The following is a 15,855-nucleotide window of genomic DNA, read 5'->3' as shown; positions in this document are numbered from 1 at the left end:
TGCAGTATGAGAATGGCTTATATTAAGTTTTAAAAAGACAAACTCAAGTCATTCATCTTCCCAGTAAGGTAATTATTTATCAAGCACTTTAATAAAGTAATCTTATTCCACTAAATCCATATTTTCTTTTTAGTTCAGTGGAGTTTTAAGTTTTATATGCTGATAATATATGAATGATTTATTAACATATTGAAAAATACTTAATAACCATTTATTAAAAGCTGTGGGATATAATAATTACCAGTAATTTATTACATATATTTAAAGCATCTATTACAACTCAGCTATGAAAATACTTTTCAATACCATTCATCTCAGCACGTTGCAAGTAAGCATCTTCACATTTCTGGTAACAAAAAGTACTGATCAATGTCTAATCCACCAGAAATGTTCAAAAGGTCCAGCTGGTTTGAGGATAAGAATAATTATCTAACCCTAATCTTTACTACCAGTCAAAAGGCCAGGCAATAAAATGAATTATACTTACAATTACTATGCATGGTCATTAGCAGCCATGATAATTTCACACATCAAACAAGCATATACATTAATATACTGAAATGTTGTCAGTTTTATCACCTTGACAATTTCAAGTATGCTAGAGGATTTACACAATGAGAAAACCTCAGCTAAATCCCTCACTACATGGGTAGATTTTAGCATATGTGTTTGACTGATTCTTACACATATAAAAAAGGAGAGTGAGTTATTTTAATAGACTTGCTTGGTAGACTTGATAGGCTTTATTTGGCATGCTTCTGTGCTGGTTTTGGCTGGGGTAGTTTTCCTCACAGTGGCTGATTTGGGGCTTGGTTTTGGATTTTTGTGGTGATCACGGGGTTGACAATGTAAAGATGCTTTTGTTGTTGCTGAGCAGGACTTACAGAGCTGAGGCTTTTTCTGCTTCTCCTGCCATGAGTGTATGGGAGTGCATGGGAGGCTGGGAGAAGACACAGCCAGGACAGGTGGCCCCAGCTGACCCAGGAGATACTCCAGACCTTATGACATCATGTCCAGTATCTTTATGTGGGGGCAAGAATGAGGAAGGGGGATGTTTGGAGTGATGGCATTTGTTTTCCCAAGTCATCATCACATGTGATGGGGCCCTGCCCTCCTGGAGGCGGCCAAGCACCTGCTTGCCCATGGGAAACAGTGAATTAATTTGTTCTTTTGCTTTGCTTCTGTGCACAGCTTTTGCTGTCCACATTAAACTATCTCTATCTCACTAGTTTTCTAGTTTTTTCACTCCAAATTCTCTCCCTAATCCCACTGGTAGGGAGTGAGCAAAGGGCTGCATGAGGCTTGGTTGGTGTCTGGGGTTAAACCACAACAGCCTCTCATGATGTCTCTTAGCTTCTCATAACATGGAGTATATACAAAGTGTTCAGAGGTGAATAAACTGTTAATTTACCTTGTTAATATATTGTCATTTTTAGGCATCCTTGGATGTGTGGTTATCCCTGCTCTCAATATCATTAGTGATATACGTTTAACTTTTAGATTGACCTATTTTTGCATTTGCCCTGTTTCCTATGTTTAATAGATTTTTTATGATTAAAACAAATGACAGACATGTGAAGGTTTGTTACTGGAAGGTCAATAATAAAAATATCACTCACCGAATTATTTCCATGGCTTCTCTAGCTGCAGCAGGTCTTTTGCTTCTTTTTTTTTCACTGCAGTCAAATGTGGACAATTTCATTCCTGTGTTCTTACTACCACTTAGGAAATGAAGCTTCTGGTACAAATTCAAAGTTAATTGCAGAGTAAGATAAGTTTGGAGCTGGAGACCAATTACAGTGCACACATCAGTCAGAAGAATAAGTTTCTGTTTGACAAAAAATTCAATGTTTTGGAACACTGGGACAAAACTGAGACAAAAAGCCACACAAATACTTAATTTCAAAATGCTAAACAATTCTCTAAATGAATCATCAAATCTAGCTGGCAGTGAGTGGAATGCAAGTTATCCTAAATCACTCTGTGTTCCCCAAGACTCTTATCACTTACCACATCCACTCTTCACCTCAAGATAGCAACGAGCTGTAACATTCCATTACCACACCAAAGCATCTAATTTAGGTATATAAATTATTAATCATCATTGTCATTTTCATCACTTATAGAATGATAGCTGGCTGTTCCTTCGGTATGTTCATCATAAGAGCACGGAAATCGTGTTTTCATCCTGGCATAAGCACGTGCTTTGGAAACAGGCTCCTCCTGTTAACTCACAGCTTACGAAGTTCTGGTTGCAACACCATTCCTCACCCATGTTGTTCACCTTGAAATGTCATCATAATAAACAAGCATCTTCCCTGAATTGTTTCATAACCAGGAATTCATTGCTGAATCATCTCAGCTTCTCCTCACCGTAATCTGCTGCTTTTGCCATGTAATTACTGATTACAGCATGGGACACCTGGAGTCAGGTTACCCACCTATTTTGAATGTCTTGGCACTTTGTTTGGAACCACAGCACACTGAGGCTTTGAGATCTGCCACTCTCCTCAGTGGGAGTATTTCAGCTTCCCTTTTGCTGGCACCTAAATAGAATATTCAACAGTTAACTGTGCATGGAAACACATCCTTTCCATACAACTGTTTATACTGACAGCATACAGTTTAACACCATATTTCTTGGTGTAAATGACATCACATTTTGTGAGCTATCATTTTATCTCAGCTCAACAGAAAAATACCTTATGAATTCCCATATACTGTAATGTGAATGGTGTATACGACACAGATGTGTACATCAGAGCACAGTGTGAGTTTATTACATTTTTTCCTTTTATGACTTGCCAATAAACAAGTCCTCTAATGTAACTCATTTGAAATGCAAAGAACACCAACTCAGTAGTGTTTTCTTCATCGCCTTTTTACATAAACAATATGTGGAGGACATCATGGTGATTGATACAAGCTGATGCCACAGGAGAAGCACATTCATATGGACCTAAGTATGTGTGTGTGGCTTTCTATCCAAAAATATTGATGACACAGTAGTGCGGGGCTGTACTTTTTGAGTTTGAAAACTCATGAATGGGAAACTGAGGACCCACAAAAATAATTTCAAAGGTGTGTGAAATTATAATCAGGGGATTCAGTGTTTTGGAGGCCACACTTACAATCATCATCGGATCATCATCTGCCTTTTTGCTCCCAGCTCGACAAGCTGGAGAACAGTAATTTATTATATAAATTAAGAAGTGTTTAACTTGGTATCTCCAGTGAAGCAGCAGCAGAGGGAGGAGAGAGCACTCGGTCTCCGAGCGGGATGGAGCGGCCTGGCGGGATGGAGCCAGTGATACCTCCCCGCAGGCCGGGCTCGGGAGGGCCACCGACGTGGCAGCAGCAGCAGCAGCAGCAGCAGCAGCAGCGGGATATCCCGACGTTGGGATGCCGCCCAACAGGTGCCCTCGGGAAGGCACCCCGGTACCCTGAGCCGGGGGGCCCCGCCGGCATCCCGCACCCGCCCAGCCGGGAAGCGCGGCCCGCCCGGGCCCGCAGCCCGCACGTCCCCGGGCCGCCCCCTCACGGGGCCAAGCCCTCGGCGCGGGCTGGGCAGGGCCAGGCCAGCCCCGGTCAGGCGGGCAGGCGACTGCGGGACAGTCGGGAGCCGGCGGTGAGTGCGGGGAGACCGGGGGGACCGGGCTCAGGGAGGGGGCGAAGATGTGACTGACTGCTGGGGCAGGGCCGGGAAAGGCCAAGGGACCGGGACGGGACGGGACGGGGAGGGACCGATCAGCCGGGATAGTGCGGACGCTTTTCCTCCTGAGCCTCTCCCGTCCCGTGTCAAACACCGAAAAGAGAGTGTTGCTCCCTAAAGCAGGATGAAAACCAAGGCTCGTAAGTGCCAGGGCCAGGCTTTCCCCCGCGGCTGGCCCATTGCCAATGGGAATGCGTGGTGTGATTTCGGCCGCACGGCGCTGGAAAAGACTCAGGGTGTGGGAACACTCCTGGCTTCCGAAAGAGGTCAGGTTTCTGCTAAGGAGGACACCTTCCTTCCGAAGGCTGATGTTGCACCAGTGTGTTCAGCACTTTTTGTTCAGCTAGCATCAGCTCGCTGCGAAAACAAAGTGCTATTGCCGTAACACACCTGCCTAAAATGTATGTTACTAAACGTTTTTAAAAGCAGAGTCGGAAGGTGAGGAGCCTGGGATGAAATAGGTCTGTAGCGTCTAGAGGAAGACAGTTGCTTTACTCCTACTAGTAAGGTAGCTTTCACAAAACAAGTCTTTATAATATATTTTGTGTCTGAACAGAAGAACACTGCAAAAGAACTTGCTGTTTGAAGGTCAACCTCTTCTTCTTTTCAGTCAATATCCCACTGTTGTAATGTATTGTGTTTCTGTGTTTGCACAACAGAAGAGTGGCGCTTGTACCTGAGAAATCATGTTCAACTTCAGATGCATCCAGAAGTTACTACAGTACATAAAATTTTTTATTTTTTTAATTATCGAGAACGCCTTCTGCTTATTTTCTCTCCACAAAAAAAAATATTTTGCTGGTGAAATAGTACTTATTACTGGCTCTGCAAATGGGATTGGAAGGCTGGTTGCCTTAAAATTGGCTCCTTTGGGAGTAACCTTGGTGCTTTGGGACATCGATGATGAAGGTAACAAAGAAACAAGCAGATTGGCCCAACAAAATGGAGCCAACCGGGTGTTTGTCTACCACTGTGACTGCAGCAGGAGGGAGGAGGTGTATGAACAGGCAGACAAGGTAAGATCTGCATTTTTGCTTCTTTCTAATAGAATATCCTATTGAATTTATTGTATTTTAGAAATCATACCTAGAGGGAAGTAATCATGTAGGGTAATGTCTTTCTAGTTTTGAATAGTTCCTAGATGGAACTTAAAAAATGGTTGCAACAAAGTAACTGGGTTTAATCAGTTCTGTTGAGATTTATCTATTTCTGTTCTTCATTGTGAGATGGTAATGTTTAGATTAAGAGTGTGGTAAAGCCTGCAGCAGAGGTTATCTCCATACATTAACCTATGTAGGTTTTATAGTTTCTTTAAGATATCAATAAATATTTTTTAAAGAAAAGAATAATCAGTGGATGTTGTAAAAGGGAGATTATTTCCTTTGCCTATTTGTTTAGGAAGGAAACTGTAGTTCTTTAAGGGTGATGTGGGATGTAATGTTTTCAGAGATGTCGTTGAGATGTGGTTAGTCTCCAGTCAAATTGATGATTCAGCTTCAGTTCTTTTTTTGATCGGTACAGGTGGAAAATAAGGTAAAGAGCTCCATTTTCAATGAAACTCTTCTGCTGTGCTGACCTATGCTTTGTAAACTATTACCTTGTTAATCTAATTGTCAGAGTTCAGAAATTGGACATTGAATTAACATGATTAATTTTTACTTTTCCTTAACTGCCTGAAAATGCTTCTCAGTGTAACTTCACTTATAATCCAGTTACTCACTCTGAAAACTTCATCCAGGTGAAAACTTCTGTTAAATTCTCAATGTATGTGCTTATATACATGACTCTCAAGTCACATCTTTGACATTCTGAAGGCATACATCAGAGAAATTAGCTAAATTATTTTATTATGTGAATGTTGATAGATTGTTTCAGAATTACTTGAAATGTAACATTAACTTTCTATAAATTGTGGGAAGAAAGGTGGGGACATGGGGAGGCTCAGCTCTTTGTTTTGTGGTTGTTGTTTTTACCAAATCAGATAAAGTCTTTCTGAGCAAGGTAATGAAAGTTTGAAACACCTTTTTTCCTCAAGGAATGTTCTTGAGGAAAAGTAGTTTTAAAAGGTAAGTTGGATTCAGGATCTGCAAGTATCTGGAACTGCAATTCTCATGGTTTCAAATCAGCAAGGGTTTCTTTTACCCATATTAGCAATTAGCACGTGGGCCACAGCTCGCTCACACTGTAGACAAAAAAAAAATGAACATTTTGAAATTATTTGTTTGCTCTTACCTTAGCAGAGTCTTGAAAGGTTTGTTTTGTGCCCCCCAGTAATTTTCAATCTCCTAACACACTATCCAAATCAGCCACAGGACTCTAGCCTGTGGAATTTTCTGTGCCCAAATCAGCAAACACTTTTCTGAAGTGCACAGATTGACCTGCAAACAGAAACTTAAAGAGCAGTTCAACATTTAAAAATTGCTCTTAAGGTGTCAAATTATTGTTAACAACACCAACATATTCACAGATATTTACATGTATTGTTCAGTCCTGGTGGAGATAGAAATTTTCTTAGATGAAGAGCTTTTCAAATATGGGCTTCCTCTTCTCTTGGAAATACCTGCAAATTTTTGATTGGTAATATGAAAAGACTTGGACTTGGACACAGAAGAGAAAGCAATAGCAAGGAAGTTAAATTAATTGGTTTTATTTGGTATACTCACTGCTGCAAAGCATAAGTATTTTCCCATAATGTAAGTTTTGCTTCTAGGAAACAAAAGAGACCATTGAAGTCTCTGAAGAAGAGCTTTTAGCACAAACTGGTCATGTGAACAGCAACTGATTTTCAGGAACAAGAGGCGTCCACCTGGGAATTCTGAAGGAAATCAGACATGGATCTGGTGGCTAGAAATGCAGAATGTGTATTTTGCTACAACAGATGAGCAAGGAACAAAGCATAGTTAAACAAGTAAAGCACAGTAAATTTGCCAGTCTTAAAAGGCACTTGAGAGCCTTTTAAAGTTCTCTTGAGGGCCAAGCACACTATGACCCTGTCTTACAGAAAACCAGTAGAAATTATGCTATCAGAAGAATAAACAGACACTTAAAATTATACATAATGTAGAATAATCATCTTGACTTTTTCTTAGTGGAAGCCAAGCTTCACACATATTTTGTAGTAGTGAGTAAACAGGACAACCGATGCCATGGTAAATAAAATGCTGCCATTGGTGAAGATATGGTGTCATGTTAAGAAAAAGATCATCATATGGACTGACACAGCAGTTAAAAGAGTGGAAAGAAAGTACAGACACTTTGTGTTCCTCAAAGGAAGAATTGAGTAATCCTGCCATAGTGAACAGTGTCTAAATTTACATTCATTTATGCAGGTGGAAAGGTGCAAGTATCTGAGCCCTACTTGCCAAGGAGAAGGCCTAAGCCTGACCCAGCTGGAGAAATGTCAAACAAATCTTCACTGACTGCTAAGGTTCCCTGAGAGAGAAAAAGGAAGGTCAAATGTTGGTGCACCAGATTCAATCACCTGTTCCCAAATTGCCAGAAAACAACACATGTAGGATTTTAACGTTTTTGTAGTCATAATTTTTGAGACCACAGATAATCATCCACCTTTAGCAGAGAAATCTGTGAGACTTATTCTTCATACTATAAGTAAATCTTGGCCAACTGCTTTGATACAAATCCAAATCATGGCACAAAATCTATTGAAAACAAACTCAAATGGAGCTAATGATAATTTTATCTGTCTATTGCATGGTAGATGCTATTGTGCTCAGAGGATGGTATCCCCCAGTTATCTGAGATGAATTCTTTCCAGTTCAGTAGAAATTATATGGAAAAGGGGAAGCAGGCTTAGCAGAGGAATGCAGGTTCTCACAATACCAAAACAGGGGACCGAAGTGTTCTGATTGCAGTTAAAGCATGCTCACAGTGCATACTAAAGCTGCATAACATTTTACCTTTGGTTTCTGTGAAAGGCAAAATTATTCCAGAGTTCAGGGAGCAATTAGACAAATTTGGAGAGGAGGGCAAGGTGGAGAATCACTGGGATATATTAAAGACAATGATATAAATATCTTATACCTCTCAAAAGATCCTAAATTGCAGCATGTGAAAAGTTGAGCACACAGGAGAACTTAGAGCCTGGGTCCTTTTTTCATTGCTTTCCACCATGAATTTGATCTGATGCAATACAACAGTTCTTGCACACTTATGTTTTCATACATATCAATTATTGCCAATATAACTAAAATTTTTCATCAATGAAGCACAAGAGGCAATGATACCTTCTAAAGCTTTCTGTTTATCCTTTTTTTTTTGAATTCAGGTTAGAAAAGAAGTTGGGGATGTTACTATTCTAATCAATAATGCTGGCATACTGATTGGGAAAAAGTTCTGTGATCTTACAGATGAAGACTTTGAAAAGACCTTCAGAATCAACTTCTTTGCTCAAGTCTGGGTAAAGTTTTTGTGGGTTTTTTACTCCTGAGTGACCAAAAGGTACAGACAAGTATTTTGGTGTGAAAACCACAATGGTGACCTCTGCCTTAAAAACTCAGCTGGGAAAATGGATGTGAAGGACCTTGATTGGGGAATATATGTTTTCATGGTCATCCTGTAGTTTGAGACAGTCTCCCCAGTATGTCTCAGCAATGTTAGCACAAACCTGCCTGGGCACTCTGGTAAATCAAGGTTTGTGGAGCTGTATCATGAAACACACCCTACCTTTAACAGCTGTGGCTGAAAGGAGAGTGCTGGCATGATGGCATGTGACTTCCCTGCTCCTGGATGCTTCCTGGCATCTGAAGGCTTTGCCTAAGAGACTTGCAGCATTGAGGGAGACACAACCATGGTTACCTGGCAGACTTAGCAGTGGTACACTTAGAGTTGGTCTCAGTGAATTTAAAGGTCTCTTCCAGCCTAAATGATTCCATGATTTTATGCTGCACATGTTGCCCTTCAGGCTGTGCTTCCATTCCTAGTCACCATCTGATTGAAATACATAGAAAACTAATCCAGCTAGTAAAAATTTATTTGGGTTTTTTTACCTCTGGAGAAATTTGCAGCCATTTGGGGTGTCAGTAGATTTAGGAGAGTTTTTTGTGAGAGAGCGTTACTATTACTTTCTCTTGCCTTTTTTGTTTATATGCCTGAGTGAACAGCCTGCACCAGGGAACAATATAGCATTGCAACTCCTTTGTTTAAAGGCATTCCTCAATGGATAATCATTGCAGATAGAAATTCTCTAAGTATTCCCCAGTCACACTGCATCATTCTTCCAAACACTTGAGGAGAATGGACTGGGAGAGGTGTTCCCCCTGAAAGGTTATGAAGAAATCCAGGGCAGGAGGACAGGGATGTACTTAGCCCTCACATCTGGAGTCTAATAGGATTCCTCAGCTATTGAAAAAAATAAATTGTTACTGCTCTTGTCTCTTTTTCTTATCTCCCCCTTTGTAAAACACTGACATTCTTCGCAGTTAGTATCACCCACAGTGGTGTCCTGGAGCTCTGGAATTCTCAGGCAGTTCGGCTTGTAATAAAAAGGACCCACAGACAGCTGAACTCTCCTTAATGTGTTGACTTCTAGCTCCCTCTTGTGTACCAAACCTTTAGCAATAGACAAATTGTGAGGAGCCAGGAAAGCAGAGAAAACACAAACTTTGCTGAATTTAATAAAATGCTTTTAATGCTGTTAGATCTTCAGACAGAGGCAGTCATTCAAGGAAATGTTGTCTTTCATTTAAAAATTGTTACAGAAATAAAATACCATTTAGGCTCCTTATATATTGAAGACCCAGAAAGGAAGTCAGGTTGTACCACCTAATTTTGGAAAGAAACATTTTTGTTATGCCTATTTTAAAGAGGATTTTAAAATAAATGTATTTCTATTCTTTCAGACTTGCAAGGCCTTTCTTCCTGCCATGGTGGCCTGTAACCGTGGGCACTTGATTAACACAGCCAGTGGAGGTGGAATAATGGGACTCTACAGGCAGTCAGGTAATTATTGTCAAATGCCATTACAGAATAGATCTACATACTAATCACTTTTCCTGTGTGCCTTATAAATGCTTGGCTTTAGCAGCCTGTACTGACAAGAGCCTGTGGGTGCCAGAGGTGATGGTGTCACATGCCTGAGCAACACAGGGAGCTCGCTGCAGGTGTTACTGTCTGGTTACAGACTATGTTTTTTCCACAAAAGAAAGGACAATTCAGCTTGTACATGTGCAGTGGGAGGGAGCCCTGCATATAGGTTGTGTAGTGCTTTCTCATGACAGCTTTTCTGCAGGTGAATGCTCAGAGACCTGAGACACAAGGGTTGTAACCTGGAACTACACATTTAGTTGGTTTATCAAGTGCAGAAGGCATTCTGGCAGAATTTTCAACAAAATTCATTTGAATGAAGTATGGTTTAAGCTATTTAAAGCTCAGTATTCTCAGATGTTTCCCTCAAGAGAGCAGCCTGCCAGCCTAGCCTATTTCATCAGTCTGGGTCTGCTTCCCAGTCTCTTCTCAAACGCCTCTTACATGTTGATTGTATCTCTGAGGTCACCCTATGAGAACTTGAACTTCAGTGTAATAAGGATCTCTTGTTTCTTCTGCTGATTGATGGTGTTACTGTAGTGTTCACTTGCTACCTATTACCTAGAGGTTACCTTGATATATTATCAGTATTTGGTATTGATAACACAAGTCACATTCAGCTTTCACCATATAACTGTAAGGCTCATGGGAGTGGGCCTTCCCATCCATGCATTATAACCTTTTACACCTTAGATTTATATTTTTAGGCTGTGTGGTCCCATCGTTCACTGTGAGTGAACTCCTGAAGAATAGCAAACTACTTCTGATGCCAGTCTTTGGAGTCAGTCTTTTAGCAAAATTGGATTTCATTGTATCTAGCAACTATTTTCACATACATTTGAAAAGGTTTTAGGAAATTACATGTAAGGCACTGTATTAAATTCATTTCTAACAACTGGAAAACTGTAGAATAATTTGTGTGGGAAGAAATCTGTAAAGGTCACTTGGTCCATATCCCCAGATAAAAACAGGCTCAGCTTAGGTTAGGTTGCACATGGCTGTGTGAGGGCAGGTTTTGATTGTCTCCGAGGATGGGGTTCCATACATTCATCAAACAATAAAAATCAGATTAGTCTTCCTGGGCAAACAAAATAATATTGTAGTTGCAAAGCAAATCAGAAGTAATAGGCTAGGCTGAAGCAGCATTTAAGTAAGGTATTTTTATTTTACTACTAGAAATAGTTCTCTCTGAAATGTAGCCTATGATATTAAAAGTTGAAGACATTCTGAACTGAAAGAATGCCTGGTTGGTATATGAGTATCTGGAAATTTACAGAAAATGCTGAATAAGCTCATTTGCCTATATCTTTCTATAGTGCACCAAAAAAAAAAAAAAAAAAAAAGAAAAAACCTCCTCTAAAAAGGACTCATTTTATCCTTAGGCAACTGTGCATCATTCATGGGAAGAGCAATTAATCTCCAGAGCTGGATCACCAATATGCTTTAAATGCTAATTATAAGACTGCCAATAATAGAAGTAAATAATATCGTGGCTTAAATGGTATTACAAAGAATTCAGTTCTATATATAGCTTTTATTGTGGTGCTTTTAAAATTTTGGATATTTCTCTTTTCTTCCCTTTCTAGATTATGGAGCAAGTAAGGCTGCAATCATTGCAATGATGGAAGCCATAAATTCAGAACTGCATCATGGAGGAAAACATGGCATTAAAACCACAATCATTTGCCCTTATTTCATTAGTACCAGGTTAAGCAAAGGCTTCAAAAGCGCGTAAGTAAAGCTTCGATTTGTACTATTTCATCTATAAAAAATAATTGCCACTCACTGGGTATATCATATTCAGTTTTTGGTTGGTTGATTTGATTTTCAATTCAGTATTTTTGCCCTATTGGCACAGACATAAAGAAATGCAGGTCTTGCATACAGTGAATAACAAGAATTGTGCAATAACCTCACAGTCAAGGAACAGCTGGGGATACACAGCAGTATTTAAGGGTTAAAGGAACCTTATTTGTCAGGAGAGTGCTGATGTTCTGTGCACCAAGTAATTTTGGCAGTATAATTACTGTTATGGCTGTCAGCATATCCATGACCTGTCCTTATTAACTGTCTGCAGTGGCAGGAACTGTCCTTGGAGTGAGAACAGCTGTGGTGATGGTATCTGCTGGGTGGCTCTGTGGCTGCACTGATGGGAGAGGCTGCAAGCACTGAATGAGCCATTGCAGGAGTGCAGGACCAGTGATCTTGGTTTTTCAGTGCTCTGCTCCTGCTTGCACCATTCATCATCGTGCAGCAGCATATGCATGCAGAGCAGAGCCCTCCTCCTGGCTGGTGACAAGCCTGCTCCTGGTCTATTCAGCTGTCACCTCAGCACTTCCAGTAGAAAAGGACTGCTGGAGAGCAGTGATGCACAGAGCAGCACATAATATGGATAAGCTTGGAAGTTTCCAAAGCTGCAGTCAGTGTGGGCACCAACTTCATTGTGGTCAGCTTACGAAAAGTCATTAAATTCACAACATCATCAAAGTGTTTTCAATTTATTTTGATGATAGTGGGAACAAAAGGATTTGGAGATTCTTTTTCAAGACTGTGTGAGGGGAAGGGGAAAGTGCATAAATTATTCAATTATGCATGTGTGTGTATTTATCACGAAAGTTAAGCTTTATCATTTCATAACCCTTTTTTCTTGTTTTACAGGAGACCATGTTTGTTTCCTGTTTATGATCCTGAGTATGCAGCCAGTAGGATCGTGGATGCAATTAAAAAGGAGAAATTTTATCTGATCATGCCCCCAGCTGTATACTTACTTGGTCTCAAAATGTAAGCATGTGACTTGTCTTGTAGCATTACCTTCTTTCCTTTGCTATTTGCCTATAAAATCAGCAGGAACATTTAGTCAAACAGTCTTTTAGTTAATATTCCTGCAATCAATCCAGTTATATGTACCCAATCTTAAAGAAACAGTGGGTTTGATTTTTTAATAATCTAGGTGAATAATATTCCTCTGGCCTCTTCTGACTCCAAGAAATGTTTTAAGCTGTGGTTGGGTGTAGAAACTTCAAAATTTTTCCTGAGATGATACACTGGGAGCAATGCCTGGTCTAGCACTGTTACTTCCAGTCCCTGCCACCACTGCAGGCTGGGCTTTCACAAAATGGTCTGTCATTCATTTTCCCCATTCATAACATTGGAGTTCCAAATGTGCTACTACCAGACACTGGAAGTATTGAGCACATATAATGTATTTGTCATTTCTTTACTTACAGACTACCTTTATCTAAAAAAAAAAAAAAATAGGCTAATTCAATATTTGTCTCCTCAGTTTCCTTCCTAGAAAAGCAGTGCTATTCCTCGAGTCTTATGTCAAGTTCCCTGAGAGTATGGAAGAAGCCTTTGGTCAGAAGAAAAAGGATTGAAACAAAAAGTATTCTGAAGATCTCAAGTGCTATCTAATTTAATATTTTTAGTAAAAATATAATTTTAAGTCCTATTTATTTCTTGGCAAAAGTTTCACTTCCTTTATGCTATTTTACATTGGCCAGCATGCCATTTAGTTCCTTACAACTGTTTTTTAAGCCTGTATGTTTGTCAATTTTCTGAGAAATTTTTGAAAAATCACTAAAATCTAAAATAAATTAGGTATTATGTTGAATGACCAAGAAACAACTTTGCACAGACTGTACTGTTTTCAGACTGAAGTTTCAATGAGGTATCCTGTTAGTGTGGAACACAATTCTGTTGTAAATCATGGGAAAATGAAGACAGGAGGAATACCTGGAAAGTTATGGGTGAAATCCCTCCTTGTATTTGGAGAGAAGTCACACCCATGTTCTTCAACTGTCTTCGAATGAAATTACAACATAAAGGTCCTAAAGAAAAAATAATCTCCAATAGCAGAAGTTTGGAGATTAGTTACACAAAATATGTGCTACTACTTGATTGATGAACATCAATCCTCATGTAAATTTTCAGAAAATGCTAACATAAAATGTTCATAATTGTCTTAATTCAAAAACAAATAAACTGCATAGCCAAATAATGAATCTACAAATCCTGGTTCATAAAGCCTTAGGGAATTACAGAAAACATTTAACAGTCATCTATTGACCATGTTATCCATCATAATTCAATTGTACTTAACTAAATTTGAACTTACAAGCTCCCAGATACAAATAATTATTAGATTACACACTATTGAAATCCCTGTGTTTCCAAAGCATGTATGCATTCAATAAATTCTTTCATGTACCAGTAGATGTAACAGGGAAACTTTTCTCTGAGAGAAGGGTAAAGCTATCTGAAGTTTGGCTCTTCAGAAAGCAAGGTTTATTGATTTATATTGTTTAAAACTCTCTAAGTGATTAGTAATTAAATATTATTTTCCTCTTATTAATGAGACAGCAAAGTCTAAATTACTTCCTGCAAATACCAATCATTTTCTCAATTGCAGGCAAATATATTGAATATTGGATTCCCTTGTTCTGCATGAATGCTACTATTTGGCTCTAGATCTATAATCATTTTAAAGTATGATTACAGGAGTCAATGCAAATTGACATGACATTATGTTTGGGAATATATTGAGAGCCCAAACATCTTAATGCATAATTTCATTTCTGGTGCTGCAGAGCTTAAGAGCAGGGGTCATGAGATGAGAAAAATGTATTTAAAAATTATTTGTGAAACAAGACTCCCACTTGAGGTAGTGTCACATGCTAGTGACATTAATATATGGTGGACTATCCATCATTTGAATGTTAAAGGTTTCAGGATTAAATATTTGCAGGCAAGGAGCTCATTGTGAGGGCTCACTTTTAAGGATGCCTTTCTTGTTTTCAGTTTTCTTAACTGAAGTATGTCTATCTTACTACCTACATCAGCAGTTGTAAATTCATCAACCACATAGGCAGGACATGAGTAAGTTAAGAATAGTGCAAAGGAAACAATACCCTATTCTCTAAGCTATATTTCAGCTTTTCTGCACAGCCACCCTGCAGAACCTTATTCTGTATTGCTGCAACCTCGGCCAAGGGCACTTTTGGCTCCATATTCTTTTCAGGCTAATCTGCTTGTCTCAAGAAGGAATTTGTAAAGCTTATACTTTCTAAGTCTCACAGTGATCTGTTAGATCTTCTTATCAGTCCTACAAATGAGTAACTCACTCTTTTCCATGAAAATACCAGGAAGAAAATTTGGGGTTTGGGGTGGGTTGATGGTGGTGGTGTTTGGGGGAGAGTAGTTCCTTTTTCATACAGAAAAGAGGTGTGATAGATCCAGTAATACAATTCTAAAGCTATAAGCCAAAACCTTCTTATTAAAGTTCAGAAGATGCATTTAAATGGTGATCATGTTTTTTAATAAGAAATTATCTTCATATTTTGAAATACAGTGTGCCACTTAAGAAGTGGCACACTGTATTTCAGCTTATCAACAACTCCTGAGAATCCTGTCCTTTCTTTGAGGCTTTTATCTTATTTGTAATTCCTCCATGGCAAAAACATTTTTACAGGAAAAACTCTATTACCACAGAAGCTGCCAATGAGACTGCATTAGTTTATGTTAATTTTTTCTCATCGTTTTCTCACTCCTTGTTCTCTGCAAAACTGATGAAGAAAGGCCTGTGTTGCTGCACCAATAGTGAGATAATCTGTGATGTCAGTTTCTTGTACTTTTTTATGCCCATTGGTACAGCATAGCCCTTCAGAGCACATTTTTCATATAAAGGAAGTTGTAGTATTGTGTATCTTATGAAGAACATTAATCATATTCGAATTATAAGCATTGTGAGAAAGAAACATCTGAATTATTCTGGGTCGCTTTGTAATCTAAATCTTTGAATAAACCTTAGAGGCAATGATATGCAACTTTGATTCCTCATTATTTTCATTCTTCTACATTATTTAGTTCCTCTTTTACTTCAGAGTTTAATGTTTCCACCCAAATTCATTATGTGTTCCCTGTAAGCCATTATTACGGTTTTCGTAGATGCTCAAGTTCTTCATTTATATACCTAAGCACGTAACAAATGCCCAGAGACAATGAGATGCAACTTGCAGGAAATCATAGAAACAACTGGACTTTCCCTGAAATTCTGATAGTCTGTTCTATCACCTGAATTGGCATTGCCCCATTAAATTTGA

At 39.1% G+C, this 15,855-nt stretch overlaps 1 protein-coding gene across 1 annotated transcript; it reads left to right on the top strand.

Moving 5' to 3' along the window:
• The first annotated feature begins 3,263 nt into the window (after positions 1–3,263).
• Positions 3,264–15,559, top strand: LOC102072391 (epidermal retinol dehydrogenase 2). The gene is made up of 7 exons (XM_026791462.2): positions 3,264–3,628; positions 4,372–4,728; positions 7,998–8,129; positions 9,571–9,670; positions 11,341–11,485; positions 12,413–12,535; positions 13,038–15,559. Exons 2-7 carry the CDS (start codon positions 4,399–4,401, stop codon positions 13,129–13,131), a joined length of 924 nt encoding a protein of 307 aa, XP_026647263.1. The 5' UTR covers positions 3,264–3,628; positions 4,372–4,398; the 3' UTR covers positions 13,132–15,559.
• Positions 15,560–15,855: the final 296 nt, after the last annotated feature.

This window comes from Zonotrichia albicollis, chromosome 1 (assembly GCF_047830755.1).
Source record: "Zonotrichia albicollis isolate bZonAlb1 chromosome 1, bZonAlb1.hap1, whole genome shotgun sequence".
In the NCBI taxonomy this organism is placed as follows: Eukaryota; Metazoa; Chordata; class Aves; order Passeriformes; family Passerellidae; genus Zonotrichia; species Zonotrichia albicollis.
This window is presented reverse-complemented; position numbering and strand designations above follow the sequence as displayed.